General features: G+C 53.4%; 8 protein-coding genes across 8 annotated transcripts, besides 1 other annotated feature; 3 read left to right on the top strand and 5 right to left on the bottom strand.

The window, feature by feature from the left end:
- Positions 1–300: 300 nt before the first annotated feature.
- On the top strand, positions 301–1,816 carry CCOS01_05992 (methionine aminopeptidase; the record flags this gene model as incomplete). Its single annotated transcript, XM_060454165.1, has 4 exons — positions 301–343; positions 430–1,565; positions 1,618–1,704; positions 1,760–1,816. 4 exons carry the CDS (start codon positions 301–303, stop codon positions 1,814–1,816), a joined length of 1,323 nt encoding a protein of 440 aa, XP_060315937.1.
- Positions 1,817–2,793: 977 nt separating this feature from the next.
- On the bottom strand, positions 2,794–3,039 carry CCOS01_05991 (uncharacterized protein; the record flags this gene model as incomplete). The annotated part of the gene is made up of 1 exon (XM_060454164.1): positions 2,794–3,039. One exon carries the CDS (start codon positions 3,037–3,039, stop codon positions 2,794–2,796), a length of 246 nt encoding a protein of 81 aa, XP_060315936.1.
- A 1,072-nt stretch (positions 3,040–4,111) lies between these two features.
- CCOS01_05990 (PRELI-like family protein) lies at positions 4,112–4,699 on the top strand (the record flags this gene model as incomplete). Its single annotated transcript, XM_060454163.1, has 1 exon — positions 4,112–4,699. The coding sequence occupies one exon, from the start codon at positions 4,112–4,114 to the stop codon at positions 4,697–4,699; it is 588 nt and encodes a 195-aa protein (XP_060315935.1).
- A 602-nt stretch (positions 4,700–5,301) lies between these two features.
- Positions 5,302–6,010, bottom strand: CCOS01_05989 (uncharacterized protein; the record flags this gene model as incomplete). The annotated part of the gene is made up of 2 exons (XM_060454162.1): positions 5,302–5,526; positions 5,870–6,010. 2 exons carry the CDS (start codon positions 6,008–6,010, stop codon positions 5,302–5,304), a joined length of 366 nt encoding a protein of 121 aa, XP_060315934.1.
- Positions 6,011–6,656: 646 nt separating this feature from the next.
- On the top strand, positions 6,657–7,632 carry CCOS01_05988 (uncharacterized protein; the record flags this gene model as incomplete). The annotated part of the gene is made up of 3 exons (XM_060454161.1): positions 6,657–6,732; positions 6,901–6,930; positions 7,010–7,632. 3 exons carry the CDS (start codon positions 6,657–6,659, stop codon positions 7,630–7,632), a joined length of 729 nt encoding a protein of 242 aa, XP_060315933.1.
- Positions 7,633–7,854: 222 nt separating this feature from the next.
- On the bottom strand, positions 7,855–10,544 carry CCOS01_05987 (uncharacterized protein; the record flags this gene model as incomplete). The annotated part of the gene is made up of 3 exons (XM_060454160.1): positions 7,855–10,003; positions 10,050–10,185; positions 10,241–10,544. 3 exons carry the CDS (start codon positions 10,542–10,544, stop codon positions 7,855–7,857), a joined length of 2,589 nt encoding a protein of 862 aa, XP_060315932.1.
- A 1,734-nt stretch (positions 10,545–12,278) lies between these two features.
- Positions 12,279–12,548, bottom strand: CCOS01_05986 (uncharacterized protein; the record flags this gene model as incomplete). The annotated part of the gene is made up of 1 exon (XM_060454159.1): positions 12,279–12,548. The coding sequence occupies one exon, from the start codon at positions 12,546–12,548 to the stop codon at positions 12,279–12,281; it is 270 nt and encodes an 89-aa protein (XP_060315931.1).
- An 836-nt stretch (positions 12,549–13,384) lies between these two features.
- CCOS01_05985 (tubulin/FtsZ family protein) lies at positions 13,385–15,098 on the bottom strand (the record flags this gene model as incomplete). Its single annotated transcript, XM_060454158.1, has 7 exons — positions 13,385–13,615; positions 13,671–14,135; positions 14,189–14,482; positions 14,531–14,713; positions 14,766–14,932; positions 14,992–15,032; positions 15,091–15,098. 7 exons carry the CDS (start codon positions 15,096–15,098, stop codon positions 13,385–13,387), a joined length of 1,389 nt encoding a protein of 462 aa, XP_060315930.1.
- A 637-nt stretch (positions 15,099–15,735) lies between these two features.
- Positions 15,736–15,819: a sequence feature (Short protein (CCOS01_05984, KAK1530881.1) was converted to a misc_feature.).
- The last annotated feature ends 209 nt before the right edge of the window (positions 15,820–16,028 follow it).

The following is a 16,028-nucleotide window of genomic DNA, read 5'->3' as shown; positions in this document are numbered from 1 at the left end:
CCTGGGGAATTTTGCGACTCAAGACCTGAGAATAGACGATCGGTTTTGCTTGGACCAGACGAATCAGGTGACTGCTATTTACCTCCATACCCGAGTTTAGGGAATATTTTTTCACCGCGCCTGTGGAAAGCTCTAACCAGGTGAAACGGGATTGGACATTGCATCCCTTAAAGGGGGCAACTCCCCGGTTAACGACTTACGGGGGCTTACCCCGCGCAGTTGCGTTTACCAGGTGGGGTTCAAAATCTGTGTTGCTCCCACCACCAACTTCACATCACACGCGAAATCTAGTATGCCAAGATGGCTGCCCAAGTTCCCACAGAAGCTTTGAAGAAGCTCAACGGTATGGCGCTCTTCGCCGTAGCTACCGGCTGTTCGCCCATCAAGTCCGGAACCTTATGCTAATCAATGATTTTTACCTTCCAACAGTGGGAGAGCCTGCGACGAACGGCAAGGCAGCGAAGCCCGCGGAGGGAAATGGGGTCGACCACGACAGCGACGACTCGGATGAGGAGGGCGAGGATGTGACGGCACCCGCCGCCGGCGGAGCGGCCAAGAAGAAGAAGAAGAACAAAAAGAAGAAGAAGAAGAAGTCCCCGACCGCCCAGTCCGACCCGCCCCGCGTGCTCATGTCCTCGCTATTCCCCCAAAAGAACTATCCCAAGGGCCAGGAGGAGGAGTACCGCGACGAGAACCTCTACCGCACAACGGACGAGGAGAAGCGCCACCTCGACAACCTCAACAACGACTTCTTGACAGACTATCGTGAGGCCGCCGAGATCCATCGCCAGGTTCGCCAATGGGCGCAGAAGAACATCAAGCCCGGCCAAACCCTGACCGAGATTGCCGAAGGCATCGAGGACGGCGTGCGTGCGCTGACGGGACACCCTGGTCTCGAGGAGGGCGACGCGTACAAGGGCGGCATGGGCTTCCCGTGCGGCCTGTCCCTCAACCACTGCGCGGCGCATTATACGCCTAACGCCGGCAACAAGATGGTGCTCTCGCAGGAGGACGTTATGAAGGTCGACTTTGGCGTGCACGTTAACGGACGTATCGTCGACAGCGCCTTCACCATGGCCTTTGAGCCGCAGTATGACAACCTTCTCGCTGCCGTCAAGGACGCGACCAACGCCGGTGTCAAGGAGGCTGGCATCGACGTCCGCGTGGGCGATGTCGGCGGTGTCATCCAGGAGGTCATGGAGAGCTACGAGTGCGAGATTGACGGCGTGACGTATCCCGTTAAGTCGATCCGCAACCTCAACGGCCACACGATTGAGCGTTGGAGCATCCACGGCACCAAGAGCGTGCCTATCGTCAAGAGCAACGACACGACAAAGATGGAGGAGGGTGATGTTTTCGCCGTCGAGACGTTTGGTAGCACGGGCAATGGATATGTCAGGGAAGATATGGAGGTGTCTCACTACGCTAAGCGTGGAGAGGGCCATGCCGCGCTCCGGTTAGACTCGGCCAAGAGGCTGTTGAACGTCATCAACAAGAACTTTGGCACCCTGCCTTTCTGCCGGCGTTATCTGGACCGTTTAGGACAGGACAAGTATCTCCTTGGTGTAAGTTGGCATCTTCACCGCTGACTGAAGAATATGAGCTGACGAATAACAGTTGAACAACCTCGTTGCCAGCGGCATTGTCGAGGCTTACCCGCCCTTGTGTGATAAGAAGGGCTCCTATACAGCTCAGTTCGAGCACGTAAGTAACAACTTGCTACTCTTGGTCAGGGACAATGTTAACCCACGCCATCCAGACCATCCTGCTCAGGCCAAACGTGAAGGAAGTAATCAGCCGAGGAGAGGATTATTAGGCGGGGTGAAACCGGCCAAGGATAGGTATTGTCGTGGGTTTTCCTTCCACTTATCAAGACTATCGTTCAGATATACATCAAAAATCCAAGCAATCGAATCCAACATGACCGTGCCCAAATCTTTGCCGAGAGTGTACGACTTGTAGTGAATTCTGCTTAAACCATTGCTAAAGGCATCGAACGTCAGTCTGTTGTATACGACGCGGCATTTGGGAACAGCGCTAAGCCTGTCTCCAGGGCACGGTGAGTGTCCACTATCGTGAGGCAAGCGATTTCCCCACGCCGATGTATCGGTATTACTTCGCACAATGCTCAAGAACGCTGAGGTACTATCACAAGCATGCATAATGCTTAGATGTGTCTACTCGAATCCGTATGTTGCATGTTACGCTCTGCTATCGTTAGGCAAAGCCCAGAGCCTGCCACGCCAGCATGCTCGCAGCCCTCTCTTAACCCGTAATTCAAACGTTCTTTGAGTTGACAGTCGTTCGCGGCCCCATAACGGAATGCCGTCCCGTAGCCGGGCACAACGGGGCAAATCATAGTGGAGACCAGCTCCGACACAATGTTCCGGAACGGAAGACTCGATGTACAGTATGGCCGATGGTCTTGCGGATCGAAGGCTTCCGTCACCGTCTGTGTGAATCTAGTGGTTGTCTACGGTGATGTCAGATGCCATCACAACGAGCCCGGAATGGAAACCGATCGGAACCCGCAGATGAAGACGGGCGCCGGGCGAAGTGGGTAGAGCCACACGGAACCCAGCGATTGCCTGAGTAAGCATGGGGCTAGAGAGGACCCCTGCGCCACTTGAGGCTGAGACGTGTCAGCATGGCGTCAATAAGAGGCATGCAGAGGCAAGATCATGGGCCGATCCAGAACCGACGACCACTCATAGGCATTTCCCTTTCGCCCCCGAGCGAGACTTGGCTGGCGCGACCGTTCACTGGTCGGCGGACTGGAACTGCGGTATCCACTTATTTCTCCACCGCCAATCCGCGCATCTCTGGTTCTCCAAGGGTCCGATCGGCGGCGTCCAGAAGCACGGAGAAGGGCATGACAGCTTCATCCGATATCCACCTCGGATATCCAGGTAGCATGAGAGGCGTCGGCCGCGGGTCGGCTGTCGGGGCCTGTAGCAGGAAGAGGCCTTGGCGGAACCTGCTTTTCGTCGTCCCTTCTTCGTCACACTCTCGGGCTGGGCGAAAAGTGTATTCATCCATGGATGTGTGTGTGTGTTTATGTGTGTGTGTGGCGGGAAAGAGAGGAAGAGCTTGGGCCCAGTTTCCCACTCGCCGACTTAGCTTTCTCTTGCGGCTTCCCGCTGGGTAACGGGAACGGTACGGATGTCAGCGAGAAACGGCGTTTGGGAAGAGGAGAACCGACAAATGCTCATCCGCGGATCCACCTTTAGACCAATCACATGCAACCAGCGATTTCACATCGGCGGCCAGCCCGCGTCCTGGCAGGTGCTGGGCCTTTAGTACCCCCATCCCGTCTCTTCCCCCCTCGTCTCCGACGTTTTCCATCTCCATTGACGCGGTCCATGCGCGCCATACCCGAAACAGGCAGCTAGGCGAGGTAGGAGGCCCCAAGCCGAGCCAGACAGCGCGCTCCCTGCGGTGGAGTTTTCGTGCCTCCTTCGCTGCGAGCTCGCACGCGCCACCCCGAATTCCCATCTTTCTCCGGGGCACCGGCTGGGCCACTTGGCCCTGGGGGGGGAAGGACTGCAAACTGCTGCAGTGCACCAAAATCCCACTGAGAAATTTCCAGCGCAAAAAGACCTTGTGGGGGCCTTGATGCCTTGGGAAGCGTTTTGCCACGTCCTGGTTGGTCAGATCAGCTTCCTAAAAAACCCGCACACGACACCTGCTCCACCCTCCGGCCTACCGAAGCTCGCAGCGCGCTGCTGCTCTCGGTTTTTTTTTTTCTCGCACCCCCGTCCGATTTCCTTACTAGCAAGGCTCACCTATTATTTTCGCATCCCTTATATCAACAATCGCCTCCCTCTTCCTCTATTTTCCTTCCTGCAATAGATGTTGACTCATCACTGTCGATTGACAATAAACAAACAAACAACGAGATACAACTCAGTTTGACTCGTTTTCATTCACGAATACCCACGACACTTCCACGATACCCCGATACCAATCCCGAAGACACTAGAGGCAGAACAAAAAAGCGACAAACACCTTCCCGTCCGCTACATCACACGAGCTTCCTTTCCTACCTCGCTCGCAAAACCCGATACCCAGAAGTAATATCAACCACCACTACACAAGAACCACATTCAAGATGAAGGTCTTCTCCAACGCAGTAACCTTCAACTACTCCTGGGAAGAGGTCTCAGCAGCAAACTGGCGCAAATACTGCCCGTGGAACGACAAGACGACGCACGTAATCGCCGTCGACACAATCGGCCGCAGCGTCGACCCAGCCACGGGAATCCTCCGCACCGAGCGCCTCATTACCTGCAAGCAGTCCGCCCCCAAGTGGTTCGCCTCCCTCGTCGGAGGCGGCGGCGGCGACCCGGACGTTTCCCACGTCTTCGAGACCTCTTACGTCGACCCGGCCAACAAGACCGTCACAATGGTCTCCCAGAACCTGACCTTCGCCAACCTCATCTCCGTCCAGGAGTCCGTCGTCTACAAGCCCGTCAGCCCGACGCAGACGCAGTTCGTTCAGGACGCGCAGATCACCGCCCTCTGCGGCGGCTGGCAGCGCATCAAGAACGGCATCGAGGACCAGTGCGTGTCGCAGTTCCGCAACAATGCGCAAAAGGGCAAGGAAGGGTTCGAGATGGTCCTGGCTATGAGCAGGCGGGTGTTTGCCGAGGAGCGCGAGCGCGAGATGCGTGTTCGCCAGGGCGCTATGGCAGCATGATGTGGCTGATGATGATGAAGATTTGAGAGTCCACCACGTTGACTCTTGTGTCTTCCCCCATCCCGGTTTGCCACACGACACTCGTGTTATGCAGCGTTCCTCGTCATTTTTCACATCTTTTCTCAACAAGCGGGCAGCATCACCACAAAAGGATCCGGAAAAAGGGGTTTTTAGACGGCGTTCAGACATCATTTTTTGTTTTTCCGGGCCAAGCCCAAAGACGTGGATGCGGATCTTCCACTCAAACCACTCAGGTTTAGAGAGGATAACCACCATCCCCAACTGTACAAACACCTTCGGCGTTCAGGAATATCCCTACATGATAGAGCATCCGGGGGTTTTCCTCAGACAAGACATTTTCTTCTCAAGGTCCATTGCGACCAGAATTAGAGTGTTTTTAGAAATAATAGACCCCTCACAATGATCAGCAAACTTTATTGCCTCAACATGGAATTGTCCACCCGTTTCATCGTGATTCAGCAGAAATGCCTTATCCCATGTACCGACGCAATTCACTGCCCAACGAAACTCTAAGCTGAATGTGAAGAACTACTCGCTCAAAGCCACCACGGTATCCCTTCTACGTGCGGTCGGTAAACCCTTCATTTCTCCATTCGGCCCCGGCACTTCTCCTCATACCGGACCAGCGTCTCCTTGGCATCCCGATCCAGCGCCGCCTCGCTCCCGTCCAGGACCCGCCTCGCAAACGCCGCAGCCTCGCCGAACCGGCGTAGGAAGTAGAGCTCTTCCACAGCATGCAGGAGCTCTTGTAACACAGGCTTGCTGGCCTTTTCCGTGTTGAGCGGCAGCTCTATTGTCTGCCAAACCTAGCAAGGCAAGTATGTGTGTCAGTCAAGAACTACCCTTTTTGATCATTGTCTGCTGCAAGAATAGAGGGGGCAAACAGGCGGAAGGGGAGGGGAGGGGATGTTCTCCGCGGTCCAGGGTTCTCCAGGCAGGTGGAGAAAGCCGGGTGGCTTCCATCGGAAGTCCATCCGAGCTTCGAAAAGGGCTGCCAAATGAGAACATGAAAAGCAGGATGAAAAGATCGAAAACCATCACCCCTCGCATACTCCATTGCAAAAGCATAATTACAAAGCCAACGATATAGAGTACATATTGTTTCTGTATAGAAAGATATCAAGGAAGCATGGGAAAGTAATGACTCACATCGCCGTCTTGCACCTTCACCCGATACGTAGCCCGAAGCTTTTGGAAGTCCTCTTCTGATTGCCAGTCTCTGGGCTTCTGCTCCTCCTCATCAGAGTCGTCGATGGCGATGTTGAAGAGGTCGCCTTCTTCGTCAGCCATTTTTGTAGGTTGTAGGTGCAGGTGTAGCCCGTGGAAGTAGATAAAAGTCCAGAGTAGGGAAAGATCCCAGAACTTGCTGAAATTCCCTTTCGAGGGTTCGTGGTACAGTCCCTTGAGCCTGCCGCTGCTCTATTCCTTACGTCGACAACAAGAATGACCAATTTCGCCGGGGCGCTCAAAGTCTCGAGAAAAAGAACGTCCAAAGAAGAAAATGAATCCCCACTCCGATTGCTCCGTCGTGGTGCAGGTTGGTCGGGAATCCAGTTAGGCGATCGATCACCAAGATATCCGTACAGATGCCGGCACGCTGGAAGGGACTGACTGACTAAGTCAAATTATGCAACTAAACAATACAATTTATGCTCGGGCTGCAAATCTTTTTACAAGCAAGTCCTGCCGAAACGGTTTCTCCAACATGACATCAAGCCGCATGGCGGGGTTAGTGGGGCCGCTTTTGCACCTAGCGGGCCGAGAAGCTTCGAAGCTTGAACCTCATCCGTTCAGTCTACCACCCCGCCTCTCCCGTCCCTTCATTCCAATCTTCCCGTCTCGTGAAACCTTTAATTGACTTCGACGACCTTACCTAATTTGACTTATACATACACGAACGAACAGTAGAAGACTGCCTGGGATCAAATTAGTCGAAATGGAGCAGCAAGTAGCCAGGCTCGTAGAAAAGGCATGGGACAAGTTTCAAAAGACGCCCGAGGAGAAACGCCTTTGTAAGTCTGCGCCCTTCATATCATGGCCCAGAGCTAGACACCTAGCCTCAACATTGGAGCGTCCTGCTCTCAGTGAAATCCCTGCTCCCTGGCAGCTCTGTTATGTTTTCGTCACCCACCTCAACCAGCTTCTACCCAAGTATACAAGACAAGACTGACATCCCCAAGTGATAGGAATATCCGGCATCCCAGGCTCAGGTAAACACACCTCAAAGCCCTCTCTCTTACTCGCAACTCAACATTATCAACCCACACGGCACCTAACACCTCAAACCAGGCAAAACAACCCTCTCCCAAATAGTAACAACCCGCCTCAACGCCCGCGCCGCAACCCTAGACCCCTCAAACCCAACCCGCACATCCCACCCGCCCGCAGCCTTCGTCCCCATGGACGGCTACCACCTCACCCGCGCCCAGCTCTCCGCCATGCCCGACCCGAAAACCGCCCACGCCCGCCGCGGCGCCGCCTTCACGTTCGACGGTCCCGCCTTCCACAAGCTCGTCACGTCCCTCCGGGAACCCCTCAGGGCCGATTCCTCCCCGATATACGCCCCGAGCTTTGATCATGCCGTCAAAGATCCCAAGGAGAACGACATTGCTATCCAGCCGTATCACCGCATCGTTGTGTTCGAGGGAAACTACCTTACGCTCGACAAGCCGCCGTGGAGCGACGCTGCGAAGCTCATGGATGAGCTTTGGTTCGTAGACGTGGACTTTGAGGTGGCGAGGAAGCGGTTGATAGGGAGACATGTCAAGGCAGGCATTGCTAAGAACGAGGAGGAAGCTGATAAGAGGGCAAGAGAAAACGATCTGGTGAATGGGAAGGAGATTGTCGACTTCCGCCTAACGGTCGATGAGGTTGTTACCAGTCGAGAAGATGACGAATGGATTCACGAATGAGAAATATATGGCACTGTGTTTCAGTCATGGCTAGGGGGATCTTTATTACTCGCTGTCGACCCTCAATCGTGCCGGAACTATTATGAGGTCCTGTCCTGTCCCGTCCCGTCCCCGACCATGTAGCCGGCACTTCTGCTCAACCAATTGTGCTGGATATCGGTGGAGACTCGCATTCCAACTATCTATGCAACGTTGAGAACCATTCTCCCTCACATTGCCATCTCACTCGGCTGCAGCCCCCGTGAAGCTACCAGGAAACTTAGCTGCGCTGTAGCCTGTAGCGAACATAGAGCCTCCCAGTCCCCGGCGCGTACGAGGCTGATCGCCACCCTGCTGTGGAGGGACCTGGCCGTGGCCACAGGGCTGGAATGGTTCTGCGTTGGGCGAGAACGCTCCGCTATTTTGGTGAACTGGGCCATTCATACCAATGCCCGCCCCGGAATCCGGATAGCTGATGTGGTAAGTGACCGTCACAGCGTGAACGACGCCCGACGGGTACATTCCAGGAATCATTGCCTGCGGATGCATCTGAGGCTGCATCTGGGTTGCGTAGTGCACTTGACCCGGCGCCATCTGCGGCGTAGGGATGCCAGCAGGCATGACAAAGCCTGTGGGGTTGAATGGAACTGCAGTGGCGGCCTCGGGACTCTGCACAGGAGTGGGCGCCGGCGCGGTGACATCTGGCTCAGCCTTGACGGGAGCTTCAAACTCAACAGCCGAGTCGTGCGAAGCGTCTGACATCGCATCTCCCTTATCCGATCCAGCAGTCTTGGAAGAAATCGGATGCTCTTTAGAAAGAACATTCTGAGAGGCATTCTGGACATGCGCATGCTCGCCCTCAGTACTGACACCCGCATCGACCGGATCGGTCGACTCCTTGGCGGTGCCATTGGGTACATGCTCCTTTGCAGTGTCCTCCACATGAGCTTGGGTGCTGTCAATGGACTTCTTCGCAATGCTACAGTCGACTTGACCCTGAATCTCGATGTCGATATCGATCTTAGTCTTCGGTGCCTCAGTGTTTTCTGGCTTGACTGCACTGTTCTCCTTGTTCTCTGCCTTGCTGTCGGTGTTCTTCTCAAGGTCACCCTCAGTTGATTCCTTGCGTGGCATTTGAAGTCCGTGTAAGGACTGTGCAGTAGTAACGACTGCCTTATGGTGGTTGACAGCTTCAGATAAACCAGGCATAGAGACCTGTGAGACACCGCCGGTGCCTATCTGTGTCTGTAGAGTTCCCGAAATCCATTCCATAGCCTTTGCGGCCTCGTTGTTTGGCTGGGAAGCTCGCACTTTCTGGTTCTGTTGCAGGTGAGGTGGCAGCTTAGAGAACACACTTCGGCTGTCCTTTTCGAGGGGGATCTTGACGTCCTTGATTCCGGCAGGAACTTCAGCAGAAGAACGTCTCTCCAGCAACTGTTCCGGGCTGTACTGGACCCAAGGAGGGCGGTCTGCAGTGTACATGGGGGAGCCCTTGACATTGGTCAGCTTCAGATTGCTGAAAGCGTCCGTCAGGTCTTCCTCGCCATGATCCTTCTTCATGGGCACCACCTCGGTGGCCTGAACGGCGGCCTGGGTGGGGCGAGCGGCCTCGGGAGCAGCCGACTCGACGGGAGCGACGGCGCCCGTGTCCGCTTCATCTTGGGAAGCAGCCATCTCGCGGAGATATTTCATCACCTTCTGCAGCATGTCCGCACGCTGAACAAAGTCGGCAGCCGTCTCGGAGTCATCGAACTTGAGGCTGTATCGCATCGATGGACCCGACGCGGAAGCTCCGAAACTGATGATACACAGGTGATTCTTGTGGAAGTCCAGAGCGTAGTCGTTCATGCTATGGGCTTGGTCGAAGATGCCAGGGCATACAATGATGCAGACGACACGTCCATTAGGATGCTCGTCAGACTTGATGGTCTTCAATTTCAGAACAGCATCATGCTCTTTGCCTTGAGCCTGAGCCTTGCAATGGCTAGCCCAGTGGACCTCGGAGTTGTTCTTATCAGTCAGGTGAGGTTGCTTCGTAATTTCTTCAGACGTCTCCTTCTCCTTGCCTTTCACACTGGAAGCGGCGTTCGGAGTCGGCGTGGAGGCCGAGATGGCAGTGCCAGGGGTGGCAACTGGAAGATTCTGAGTGCTCTTGGCTCTCAGATGGGGCGGCAAGGGCATGTTGGTCGCTTCAGTAGATCCAGTCCTAGTAGTGATAGAGCCAATGGCAGCTGGTCTGGCCGTGGAAGGGGTAGTATGCGTGACCCTGCTTCCCTGGACATTTGCGCGGAGCTCACCAGCAGCTCTAGTCGAAGGGTATCGATGAACCTGGGAGCCAGGAGGCATGACAATGCCATTCTGACTGGTCTGCATGCCTTGAAAGTTCGCCACGCTATTATTGTTAGTTGAGTTTCTGCCAGAGGAGAGGAGTCACCTACTTGGGTCGACGTGTCTCGGGCAGGTGTCTGGCTGGACCAGCCGTAAGAGTTGGACGATAGACATTTGAGCCGCCTAGGTCAGGTAGCTGCATAGCAGCCATGGCTTCAGCATCGTCCATTCCTGTCTCTGCAAGGGCTATCATCTTCATTAGTCGAGATACTGTCCTGTGAAGTATGTGGAGAAAACATACCTCGGTAGCCGTTGAGAGCCTCAGTGTTCTCCACGTTGACAGGAGCGCGGCGGGCACGCGGCGGTACAACATGCCTTTTCGGGGTGTCGTCAAGAGGCAACTCATTGATGCGGTCCATACCGAGGTCGGCCTTCTCAATGTCAGTCACACACAGTATAAACGAGTTCCAGATGCAAAAGCAATCACTGACCATCATTGCACGCTGGACCAGTTCTTCATTGGTCAGTGACGAAGATGCGGCCTGGAGGCGATGACTGGGCATTTTGTCCGCCTTTCTGTCGGTGTCGGTTCCCCAGGATCCCATGTTTGCAGGCAAACTAAAAGTCAGTCCGAGGTTTTCGCTGATTTGATGTCGTGGTTTGGTTCTGGTGTCTAGATGTATATCTGTCAGAAAGGGTTGAGATCCCAAGATGGTCAGGGTAAGGAGAGAAGTAACAGTGGTGATGAAAACGAAAACAAATGACGAGTGGTAGATGAAAATATCAGTAGAGGTTTAGCTTCCTGGAGGCTTACCGCTGGAGGTTCTTGGACCTTTCCTGCTGGTTAAGGATTCGTAGATGCCGTCCCTGATGGGAATCGATGTAAAAAAGACGTAAGGCAGAAGCCTAGTGTGAAGTTTTACTCGAGTGGTACAGGAGAAAATAAGTGAGTGATAGTGATGGCAATATTTGCCCTGGTGGGATGTGTGTTGTGGTATGGAAACCTGGAAGAGAAGACGTTCAGAGTGCGGGTGTTTTTGAGAAAGCAGAAGGAAAGAGAGAAGTGGATGGGTGGCAGCAGTACTTGGGGCAGGCTTTTCTGAGGCAAGAGGAAAGAAAAACAGTCCTTACCTTAGATAAATAACCGTGCTGTCTGTCTAACTTGGAAAGAAGTCCTGCTCCGGGATGGAGTAAGTGAGCAGGCCGGTGGAAGGAGCCGGGGTAGAAGCGGAAAGCAGAGACAGGAAGGGCATATGACGATGCCACGAAGCAGGAACTGACTGAAGTCGGTACCTGCTACTTGTTTGTGAAATCAAAGCGCAGGCACAAATGACCATAGTGCAAGAGTAGCCATATATAAGGTATATGAACAAGATGTTTTGTAACTTATGAGAGACAATTCTTGTACCTGAGAGAGAGCTGCGTAATAGAAGACTGTTCCCATAAGTGTACAGATTCTTTAAAGGTTTGGGACAATCGAAAACAATAATGATGTGCTGATGTGCACTTCCACGGGGATGGATTCTATCACCATAGTGAAGGGCGTTCCTCACTCAAGGTTTCTGCCCTGGATGTTCCCATCATGCAAGAACAACCTTTCAACAAGTATGGCACTACAAGTGTTGGCAAAGAGAGGGACAGGTCACATAAGAAGGCACCGGAATTTGCCAGTTGCAATGTAGAAAAGAAAGAGCAGCATCTACGGCTAGACTACGAGCGTACTTTGCTCGAGTGTGCGATCTTATACCCATGCGTCATATATTTACGGAGGCGCTGTGGCCTAAAATTGAAGTTGCTGGTTCAATTTGGACGAAAACGACCTAAGGAGAATGTCACGCGATACCCGGTATCTATTGTATAATTCCAGACTTTCTAAATCAGCGACGCATGCCATGGGATCACGCCAAGTCAGAGACGACCCAAGTGATATGGTGAGCTGCTAGGAATCATTCAAGATCTCATGCGTCACGGACAGAAGATCACAATGTATGCATATTGCTCATGCTTTACTTGGGAGAATGCAGGAGCGAACCAAGCATACGAACTTAAGGTTTGAATCAATACCCTGTAGTTCAGCATCTTGAACCACCTATTTGGGAACTAGTCAGGCAGTGCCTTATGCACTAATTGTAAGGTCAGACTTTGATTCTCAGCATTTTGAGCCCACGGCGATTTCTAGCCATCACGGAACGAACATTGCGTTGTTGGTAAAGGCACATCATGCCCATGTCATTTACTCATATCATGCAGTACTCTCTAGTCATACAGAAGCGTTCGCTCATCCATCCAGTAACAACCTTTGGTATATCCATCGCTTAACAAATTCCTAGAAAATGTGCTTATTTCGCAGCATCCTTGGGGACACCGCTCAGGCCCTCGGTAGCCTGACGACCGACGTTGCTAAGATCCTCGTTGGCCTTGGAGGCAGGGCCTCTCAGGCCGGAGGTGGCGCCGGTGCCAGTACCGACGGTAGTCTCGGCATCACCGCCGCTGCCGACGTTGACCTTTGTGGCGTCGGCGGATTGCCAGTCGGAGGCGACGGGGGGCTGCTCGGGGAGGGGGAGGTTGGACTGGACCTCGTTGATCTGGTCGGCCTTGGATTGGGTCATTTTTGCGGTAGTTGTTTAAGAAAAAGGTCGCTAGAGAGGATGTAAGTTAGCGCTGTGTGGCCTGTGGGTGCTATTGGTTCGGGGCCATAGCGGCCTGGGCGCAGGGAATGTAGCTCACTGGAGTTGATTCGTCGGAGGGGATTTTTAGAGTTTGATCGAAGTTGCTGGTGCTGTGATTGTAATGGTTGGCTTTTCTTGTGATTGCTTGATGAATAGAAAAAGATAGACTCTTGCATCGAGCTTCAACAGAGGCTCTTATATGCAAAGCTGGAGGCGGACGAGCTCCAATCCGGCCAGGCTTGAGCTTTCGGAGCCTTTACGGACACTGACGTCAATTACGTCAAGCAGGTGCAATTGCGGCTCTTTGCGCGGAATCAGTGGAGAACCATTGACGTTCATCGACGATTGTCGCGGGAAGTGGAGAACATCCAACAACACTTTTGGGCGTGGATGGCGGATGGGCGATCAGTGACACAAATTGGCCAGGAGCAAAAGCTCCAGACGCTTCGATGAGGCAGACGGGCTACATTGAATTGAGGGTCAAAGTGGTGCCTGGGCATGAACGAGGGCGTTTTCCTCAATCAGATGCAATTTTATTGAGGGGGTTGTTGGTATCAGCCGAGTGGGCTTTTTTGCGTAAGCTTCTGTCACCCGTCCCTGAACGCCTTACTCCCAGAGTCCCAGCAAAGCCAACCGTAGAGTCGGTCTGTTCCTTTTTCCCAGTGCAGATGCGGATGCCGTCATGGCCATGTCAATGTTTTGATCCAACCCTGTCATCTCCCAGCCCTGTGCCAACTGCTAATCCTTCCCTTCTGCCACTGCCACACGCGATCATTCTAGCCCATTCTCTTGTCCGTTTCAGCTGAAGTCGCCTTGTCGCCGGTGTCGGGGTTCAGGTAGTCGGAATCCTCCGCCGCCTCATATTCTTGGATCAGGTCTGACACAACCTCGCGGGCCTCGTCGAATTCATCCAGGTTCTCGGCAAAAGGCGCCGTCTTCTTGTAACCCTCCATGAAGGCATTACGCTTCCGCATACCGTCGTATTGTCTTAGAATTCTCTTGAACAGCTGGGAGCCTGTCAGCAAAGCATGCGCATACCAGGATCAGGATCGTGAAACCTACAGTTGCGATACTTGTGTGGTTTGCCAGCATCAATCCACTGACACGGTGGGCCATTGGGATGTAGGGGCTCCGCTTTGTGAGGGCCACTTGAATGCTGGCCGGTCCCCATGGGATAAAGGTCGCCAGTCGTCGTTCCCGGATTCTCAGCAAACTCTTGTGGACGTCTGTCGGATCCACTTCGCCCTGAATGACGTTCAGAATAGAAATGTAGCAGCTCTTCTTTCCCGGTTGAGTAGAGACCATGCGGTTCTTGGGCTGCAGTAGTCTCCGCATGACGTCCAATACTGTCGTCTTTCGCACAGTCTTGGCCTGCTCTACCTGATCGCCTGTGAATGGTGTGTATGCCGTCATCAAGAAATGGCAGCGGGGCGTGGGAATCAACGAGGCAAGAATGCTGACCAGATCGTTGTGCATGTAACCTGGGTACCTGAGAGTTGTGGTACTTGCTGACATGACGGTCGATACCTGCGTTGCCCAAGTTAGTCTGTGAGCCTCGAACATGAGAGAATAATTCCTACCAGTTGATTTGTTTGAGCAAACGAGGGCTCCTGAACGTGTAATCTGTCGGCTGCGATGCGTGATAGAGCTCCGTTGTCCAGTACCACTACCGAGTCGGCGTTTTGCGTTAACCTTCTCATGGCGAGAACACTGTTGTAAGGGTGGACGACGACATCGCCTGCGTTTGTGGTATCAGGGAAGACGGAGTATGTTTGGATGATCTTTTTAGGGAACCGGTCGTTGAGCCGCTCGAGGAGGAATGAGCCCAGACCAGAGCCAGTACCTCCCGCGATGGAATGCAGCATCATGAAGCCCTGAGATGATCAGCGGGGGCCGCACGAATAATACAAAGTTGCACGTACTTCTAGAGAGTCGCTACCATCAGCTTCGCGATCGATCATCTCCATGATGTCTTCGTAGACCACTTCGCCAGTCTGATAACCGTCACCCCAGTTGTTCGCAGCACCAACTCCATTCTTGCCAACGTAAAAGTTCTCGGGGTTGTAGATGTTCTTGTAGGGGCCACTTTGAATGCCTTGTATGACCTGTAGTTCCTTTAGCAATAGTACAGTGTCTCGCTGAAAATTGTCGACGCACCCTTGGCTCTAGATCGACTAAGATAGCTCGCGGAATGTATCGTGTGTCGTCGCTCTGGTAGTAAAAGACGTCTTTGCGATCGCCACCTTCAGTAGCAAAGTCTTCGAGGTTTCCGTCCTGGTTGATGCCATGCTCCTGACAAAGCTGCTGCCAGAATTGGCTTCCAACTGTATGGCATTAGCTCCATTGCGCACGACTGATGTTCTGTTTGGTGGGGTAAACTGACTGCTGTTGCCGCATTGTCCGGCCTGGACCGTAATGATTTCCCTGTAAGACGAAGTCAAAATAAAGTATGGGAAAGCCAGGAGGGACTCACGAAACCTACCTTGGCATCTTTGCAGTGTGATGGCGGCTTTGGCGATGTTGGGCTCCAAAATCAGTGACCTTCCGCAAGCTGTGATGTTGGACGCGACGGTGAGAGCTTATCGATAAGAAGATGCGCGAGACGCGCTTTGAGTGCGTTACGTAAGGCAGGGTGCGAAGAGTGAGGTGGTGCTGCACCGAGGTTGCTCACAAACGGTAAGCAGGTAGTACTATACTACCTACCCTGAGGCGCCAGGATTCTTCCTTTACCACATGTGCCACACATCAAAATTTCAAGCCACATCTTGAGAGATGGGAGACTCAAATGATGGATCTTCAATTCTCCATTCTTTCATTCACAGTGAAACAGCCCACGCGGACTGCCTAGTCAGGGTCAACACGCTCGTTCTTTGTCCCTTGGCCTTATTCCTCCACAATGGGTCTCGGCGGCCTCTCTCTATCCGAAGCGAACAGCGGACTTTTCCTCGGATCCCACGCCCGCACCAAGGGTTGAAGTACCAGGGTGCGGATGACATTTGTTGATGAGGATACCTTTCCATCTCAAGATACGCGGCCCTCTGGCTACTCCGTACATTTGCCAGCCACGCCAGCCTCTTCTCCTTACGTTTGGCAGATAATCAAGCACCGCTGTCCCGACATACGTTGGATGGCCCACGTCTCAGATCTATCCGAACCCCTATTGAACGCCCCCACGGCCCGGACGTGCCATATGCGCGCAACAGGCGTATAATAAAAGCCATCGATCCATAATTGCGGGATTTGCGTCGTCTGTAATTGTGGTCATTTCAACGTCGCACAGTCGATGAAAGTTTGGCTTAGGACGTAATCTGGGCAGAAACGGGCCCCTGTAGGGCTCATGTACACTACTTACATCCAATGTAGGAGCTCAGTCCATTCCCGTCCTTTTCTGCGCCTTAGCTCCCTCACAAGCATCTCATG

Source organism: Colletotrichum costaricense (genome assembly GCF_030867565.1).
Source record: "Colletotrichum costaricense strain IMI 309622 chromosome Unknown Scaffold_5.1, whole genome shotgun sequence".
NCBI lineage: Eukaryota > Fungi > Ascomycota > Sordariomycetes > Glomerellales > Glomerellaceae > Colletotrichum > Colletotrichum costaricense.
Note: the sequence above shows the minus strand (reverse complement) of the source record. Positions and strands in the feature narration are given on the sequence as shown.